We start from the raw sequence: 8,022 nt of genomic DNA on the forward strand, positions 1-8,022 counted from the left end.
GAAAATGGTAGAAAGGAGGAAATAAAGAGTAAAAGATTTCTGGGGGTTGAAATGCAGAATACAATGGAAATGTTGTAGAAATGATAACATCCGGTTGTCTGACTCGTCCTGTTGATCTCTCTGGTTGCACTATGGTTTCATGTGCACCCTTGTTGTAAGGGGGGTTGGGGACAAAGGTGGTAGGAGGCGGACGTGGTTTCGTTGATTAAAATAACCTCGTCAGTGTAGTCGTTCTGTTGTACAACTAGTCGGGGGATGATGAGTAATCGTCTGGGTTAGGAAATCGTCATGACAAGGGCGTCGGACAAAACGGGGGCGGAAAGGAGTGTTGCAGGTCATCCGTTCAACGAGATCAAATACGAATGAAACATTTTCATTGTAATAACATTAGTAATCTTTATAACAAATAATCCCAAAACCAACAATTTAATTAATTCAATTTAATTACGAAAAGGGCAAAACTGCCCTTAATACTGCGCAGATGGGGCACTTGCTCTGGGCCCTGAATTTCGAGACTTGAACTTTGTAAAAATTATAAAATATTTGCAATAAAAATATAGTTTTCTAAAAAATAACAATTATGTTATTTTACAGTGATTTTGTGTCATCAAATTGTGTCAAGTTTTGAATGTTTCAAATTACATAATTACATCACAAAATACTTTGAAAGAATTAATCTAATTGATTAATTTCTGGTTAAGTACCTCATTAGATTTTCAAGTAATGATCATATCTTGCTAACATGTTTCACTGGATCCTTTAAACTGCAAATACGTTTTCATCGCAGCTTTTGCTTTATAACTACGTACGTGTTCCATTAGGTTGGCATGCGGTCGTTCAGATAGTCAAACCATGATGCTAATTTGCGTACACCCGGGCTCCCTGTTTAGGATCATTACCCTTCTGAGGTATATAGTTGTTACAGTCTCTTTTAAACGATCTGCTAAAACATGTTACAAGATCACTTTGATGCAATTCAATAATTTTATATGAATAACGCTGCTATTGGCAATTAGATATTAATATTAGAAACGATAGTTAATAAAATTGAAATAAGATTTTAGGATTTCAGAACTATAGGTACAGATTAGGAAAAGAAAGGAACAGATTAATAGCGAATGGTTGATTTACGGAGGGCGGTTAAGGGTGGAAACATTCTATTCGATAAATGACCATTATGACTCTACTATCCACCCCTTAGAATCATTCAATCTATTCTTATTCCTTCGACCATTGAGTAAAAACGTATACCTTGTAAATAGATAAATATACAGAAAATAATGTTTAAATGATCTCTGTTTCCGTATTGAATTAAATAATATAGTACAGAAACATATGGGAACCAATGCCACAGCAAAGACTATCATATTTAATTACTTAACACATTTTATATATAATTATGATAATTACATGAATACCTATATAAAAAGTGTTGATTCAATAAAAAAAAAAAGTATGATGAAATATTATAATAAAATTAATATGAAAATATTTTGTTATTATTTGGATTATTGAAGCGGCGAAAATATAAAGGGAAGAGTCAAGAGAGATAGAAGGGAAGAGAGAAAAGGAGAGGAAAAAGAGGGTGGGGCGTCGTCCAGGAAGAAAGGCTTGGCGGACAATCACAGAGAAAATCAGATGGAAAGGGAAAAAGAGAAATACAGCGTAGCGAACAGAAAGGCTCCGTACAGGAGGCGAGCATAGAACGTCAACGAGAGAAAAAGCGAGAGCAAGAGAGAACTGTACTCAGTGCATGCAATCTTTTAATTATGAAAACACGGCTTTGTGTTTCATTTTGTTTTGTCGTCAGGGGGCGCTATTCTATTCAGGCCCTTCTTCTTCCTCATCCGGCTGGTTCTTCCTTTTTTTTTTTTTTTTTTTTTATATTATAACGCGCGCGCACCGCTGAAGCCAGAAGAGGGTATGCGGGGTTGGATAGGGTTTAGGAGAGGGGTAGAGATGGGGGAGGGTGAGATTGCTTTAGTAATGAATTACATGGCTTCGGGGTATGTGCCTGTCTGATGCGGTACACGAATACCGAGCATCACTTTCTGGCTTACGCTACGACTTATCACTAATACCCATATACGTCTTTCCTTTTCTTCTTCTTCTTCTACTTCTTATCCCACCTCCTCTCATTCCTCCTTCTTCGTGCTCATTTATACATTTTTCTTTGCCATAATTATTTTCTCTACTTTGGTTCCATTTTTCAGTTTTACTATTCTCTTATTTTCTTCTTTTTTTTAGTTTATGAATATACACTAACATTCAGAGGTTCAGGTACATCTACTATATTCTCATTCTGTAGTTAACAGTTTCAGTACAATGAGTGTTTAATAAAGTTACCTGCAACTAGGTGGTTTAGAGTTTAGAGAGTTCACAGTGAATAGGGGTGGCTGAGATATGATTGACTATACTACTTAAAGTGTTAAGTACAAATTACAGGCCCTAGTATTTTATTATACCTCAATGCTTGTATATTCTCTTCGCACGATTTCATTTCTTCAACTGCTGATAATCAATTTTTATAACACCTAATACTATTTATGTTTTCTTCTATTAGTACTTTAGGTGTATAATTTTGTCCACTTTAAATTACTTAAGAAATGATATAAAATGTACTTAACATATCAACGATGTGACTGATAAAAAGGGGTGGTTCTCCCTAAAGTACCAACAACAATATCGTAATAAATTGAAATTGCAATTTTTATATCATACGTCAATTCTCCGTAATATATTTTTTCAATTCCCAAAACCATTTTCCATGTTCCTTCGAAACCATGTATTGATAAAAAAGAAAAAATGAAGTAATGCAAATTACAAATGAAAAATTAACATTTGACAGAATAATAAATAATAAACAAAATAGTTTACCAATACAATCCCTGTAATGAAGAAATGAAATGGAAAAAATGAAGTAAAAAATTCGCGAACACAGGATATTTCAAATAACGAAGGGAAAAGTCTTAAAAAATTAAAAATCAAGTATTGTCTTTCTCTAGAGGAAAAGTTCTGCGCGGCTACGATTTAGTGAATTTTCCACAAGAGGGGTGTGTACATATCTCCATGGAAGTGGCGCCGCCCCCCGAATGGGTTGGACCAATCCCCTGAAATAAACCAACCCCCGTTTCCGTCATGTAACTTGGAGCTTGATCGGGGGTGAATTCTCCGTAGGAGATTTCAGTTACCTCGGTGTCGTCTATCGAGTACGATAAAGCGACTCTCTTGCAGTGAGAATCCAGGGATAAGCGAAAATAAATACACCATCCACAGAGCCCTGATAATTTCAGCGAACAACCCGATTTTCGAAGTGATGGCAGGCCCGTATCTATCACCTTTGGGTCCTCAGGCAGACCTCCTAACCGAATACATGTTTGGAAGACGTCGTCAGGTCAGTGTACGTTTCTTTTTTTGCTTCTGTTTCTTTCTTTCTTCTTGTTTTTGCTTATTTGTATCTAATATTCAATTTGCATCACCTACAAGCTGCTCTTTTCTTCTTCCCACTATTCCTTTTCTTCTTATTTTCAATTTATTTTGCAATTAACTTAAACGCGTTTAGGAAGATGATAAATAACGAAGTATCTGAAAGAAAAATAATTCTAAATGCACAGAATCTCAAATTGCGTTTGTAATTTTAATTAATCAACTTAGTGAATCATTGTCATCTTTCTATTGAAAAGATAAAAATTTATATTCAATGGTGAACATAATTTAGTGTATGATAGGAGATTCAGAATCTGTGGAGTAATTTGGATGTTCATTAATTAACAAATTAGAGAGAATAATCGACATCATTCAATCGATATACGAGGAGAAGAAAATAATTCATTTTAGAAGTGTATGAACAAAGGGACTATTGATTTATTAATTACTATTAGCTTATTATTTATTTTAATTTTATTATTTTTATTGCTCTTTGTAACAGAAAAGTAGGGGAACACTATAATGTACAAGCATACCGCGGAGATATCGCATCGGGTTTGCTTCTAAACCATCACAAAAGTGAAAAAGTTAAAATAGCCAAAGACAAGGAACTTAAAGATCAACCAGTGCGACATAAAGTGGATAAAAAAGATAGTGAAACACCCGATTTTTAGCAATAATTATATTTAACAGAAGCAGTTATTATATTGTATTAAATTTGTTATTTATTACATTATATTATAGAAATTATGTGACACAGAGACACAAAGTGAACACGTGTTGATGGAAAAATGACACAGATAAACTTTCTCTACATAAAATTGCCACAAATTCTTCAATTCGTAAAATAAATCAAAGTGCAATAAAACGAGGTATGCGTGTATAAAGCACAGCTGATTTGAATATCGGCAATCTAGAAAAAAAGGGCCAATAAAATATAAATTTTTGTATTTTAACCGGCTGCTGAAAGTGATAACATGTATAAATTGACAGTTTCCTTATTCTATACAAAGGAATCTTTTTTTTAATTTTTCGTTTCTATTATCTATTGTATTTCCTTTAAAAGAACAAATATATTTGGTATTCGATTTTTACTGTGAATATAATACATGTATGTGTATCTACATACGTGGAATGTTGACGAATGTGCAAATTAGATATCTGTTTCTAAATACAGTGTAAAAGCTTTTACCATTTTCTGTTTTTTATTTTAAATCTTCGTTTTGTTACGTTCTTTTCTCAGCAATGAATTAATTCACGCTAATTAATTAAGTTAATTTATTAATAGAAATGTCTGATCAACTTCAAATTATTAATGAAAAGAAAACTAATAAGTTTGTACTTACGTGAGCGTGTACGTCGAACCGGCGGAAGGAGTTAACGAAGTGCCATCACCTGTAATTTACATCATATTTCATTAGCATGATAAGCATGGTAAAGCAATTCAATAAAATAAGTTATTTTTACTCTTCTTTTGCTCGTCATACTGTATTGAACGCAATTTAAAATAACTGGAGTAAAGTCGTCGGTCCGGAAGAACAATGGCACAATTGGAAGAAACTCAGGGGACAAAAAGAAACCAATTTTATTTAGTTCTATTTGTAATTAAATAATGAAAAAATGTTTGGTGATGTTGGGAACAAAGCGATTGTTAGCATATTTTAATTACTTTTATGTTACATTAGGCACAAAGCGATGTTATGATAATTTACTTATAAAATAATAATAAGTGATTTAAATAATGATATTGCAATTAAGTATAGTTTTTCTTACGCAATTATTATAGTGAAGGAATTAGGTATCCTGAGACCAGTGACGTATTTAATTAAAAATTTGCAATTTTGCAATTGCACCGTTGTTTTCTCCGGACCATCGATATATGAACCAGGCGATATATATAATTAATTATTATTAATTATATCTGAGCAGAGACGCAATCGGACAACTTTCACTCCACAGCAGCTTCAAGAATTGGAATCCCTCTTCCAGAAGACCCACTATCCGGATGTTTTCTTGAGAGAGGAAGTTGCTCTTAGAATTTCGCTTTCAGAAGCTCGTGTCCAGGTTAATACTTACATGTATTATCTTCTTGTAATACAACGTTATAAAACAGAATACCATAGATCATAAAACAGATTATAGAAAGAGAGCCTTTGTTTCTTGCATGAAAAGTTAAAAAAAAAAAAAATGAATGGATGTGGAGGCTTAACCCTGCTGTTCTCGGATGTATAATATCAATTTTCCTGTACACAACAAATATTCATTTATAAAATGTCATACTTTTGTTCATCAGGTCACTATGACCCGACGAGACGCGAACGTGAAGCGTAGGTCAGGAGAACAGCAGGGTTAATCAAGTTTTTAAAGGCGATTCGTATTCAAGAAGGCCACTAACAATCAACAATGACGTTCTGTAACAGTAAGTTGAATCGAATCTGTGCCAAACTTATAGAGAATGCAAAGAATCTCATTGTTAGAACGTCGAAAGTATTTCCACACAATGTTTAAGAAACCTTAGATGTGGTCTGCAAAAGCTGTAAATTGCATTTGAAAAAAGCCTTGCCCTGATCGGTGAAACGAAAATTTGTTTTCAGGAGGTAAGATTGCTTTTCTGTATTTCAGGTTTGGTTTCAAAATCGTCGAGCAAAATGGCGGAAACAGGCACGACTGCAATTGTTACAAGACGCCTGGAGGATGCGATGTTTAGGATTAGGAAGTGCGGCACCTCTTCTTCTACGACCGCCACCGACGACATCCTTAGAACGGCCTGATGCAGCGTCGCCGGTACCACCGCCGCCGCCACCACCTCCACCACCTCCGCCATCAACCTCTGCTACCACGAACGGCTCACCTCTGGCATCGATCAGTGCTAATAAAATGTCTGACACTCCGGCTTTGTCCGTTTGCAGGGATTACAGGATTCTTCCACCTCCTCATGGGTAAGAGCTGTCCCTGAAATTTATAAATGGCATAATGAAATAAAAGATCAAACTCCAGCCACTAAATTCGCTCAATTTTGTTTGCCTTCAGCCTACTATAAAATCATATATTTAATCAGATTATGTAATAATAATCATAATTGAAATGCAATAGATTAATATTATGTTTCAGATATTCGTTGTCCTGTGAGAAGTCTCCGGATAGAATGAAATGTGGTTGTGGTTCTCCGCCAAGGATATGCGGTAGTCCAGTGGAAAGGGACACGAGCCTACCTATGAGAGACAGGCCTCAAGAGGCAGAGATGGATCTTACAGTGAAAGGCACACCTCGGCACACGCCAATTTCAACTTTATTCTGTCAGTTGCCTCAACAACAAGAGTTCAGTCCATCGCAAAATGTTGACGAACCTTTGGATGTTACACTCAACACTAACAAAAATAATTAGTTGTTTCATCCCTTTGTATTATTTATTTATTTGCTTCTGATCGTACTATGATTTTCATTCGAAAGGTTAAATATAAAATCAATTATTAAAGAAACTTTTCTCCAAAAGGTATGTTACTAACATTTGAAATAAAACATGTACTTACAATGAGAAGTATAGATAAATAGTTTGAAATTGAATAGTACTTTCACTGTACACTTATGACATAATTATTTGACGAATTCATACTCTTAGCACTTAACGATACTTAATGTACCATATCAGATAAGGGTAGTTAATTACTTGAGAATAAAACTTTCGATAGTTTCTTGCGCAACTTTTACTCTCAAGTAATACATACCCTAATACCTTAATTTTACTAAAAAAAATTCATGACGTTTTAAGTACGGATGTGGTTAATTAATCATAACGTACTCTGTTGTTTTGAGGATGGATGCGAAGACGTTATTTAAATGACATTTACATTAGGCAATTTTGTATCTTAAATCATACAAATTTTGTGGCTGAGATACATGTCCTCGAGTCCCTTCAGGTCGAATACTTTTACCAAAACTCTGTGTATTGAATGAGGCATCTTATGATGTAAGTATGACATCGGGTTCCACCAGCTTGGCGTTTTATGATGTCAGCCGAGTGAACATTATCAGTGCTACCGATTAATGTACATGGTACTGGAAGAGTATAAAATACGACAATGTATATAGTACCAAAATCAAGCGAATAAGAGTTGCCTAATATAAACGCCATTTTAATTTATTTAGCAAAATTGGACTTCGTTTGAGTGTCTGGTTTCATTTGTTCCATAGACGTAAAAACTTTTAGAAAACTGTGATAATTATTGTTTATAAAGGTTTTTAATTTTAATTAAAATTTTGTTTATATAAATAATTTACTTCCCTCTTTTGTTACGTATTCTTTCTTCTTTATGTTCTTTCTGGGTTACATAAGATTGCTAATTATATTATTCGTTGAATATTACTGGATTGTTAACATCTGTTGCTCCAATCAAAACTAAGAATAATTAGTAATCTGAAATATTTTGATTTTAGAAAAAAGGATTAAAGGGATGCTAGTAACATCTTTACAATGTTTTCAATATAATATTCTCCCAGAAAATCATACAACTTATATACATAATAATTTTTATTACTCTGACAATAAAACAATTATTTCATAAAAAGAATTTAGACGAATTCATTTATACTTTACTT

At 33.9% G+C, this 8,022-nt stretch overlaps 1 protein-coding gene across 1 annotated transcript; it reads left to right on the forward strand.

Moving 5' to 3' along the window:
- The first annotated feature begins 3,205 nt into the window (after positions 1 to 3,205).
- On the forward strand, positions 3,206 to 7,634 carry LOC114874736 (homeobox protein aristaless-like 4). The gene is made up of 4 exons (XM_029184305.2): positions 3,206 to 3,394; positions 5,356 to 5,490; positions 6,049 to 6,365; positions 6,538 to 7,634. The coding sequence occupies exons 1-4, from the start codon at positions 3,317 to 3,319 to the stop codon at positions 6,809 to 6,811; spliced, it is 804 nt and encodes a 267-aa protein (XP_029040138.1). The 5' UTR covers positions 3,206 to 3,316; the 3' UTR covers positions 6,812 to 7,634.
- Positions 7,635 to 8,022: the final 388 nt, after the last annotated feature.

Source organism: Osmia bicornis, chromosome 4, assembly GCF_907164935.1.
Source record: "Osmia bicornis bicornis chromosome 4, iOsmBic2.1, whole genome shotgun sequence".
Classification (NCBI taxonomy): domain Eukaryota; kingdom Metazoa; phylum Arthropoda; class Insecta; order Hymenoptera; family Megachilidae; genus Osmia; species Osmia bicornis.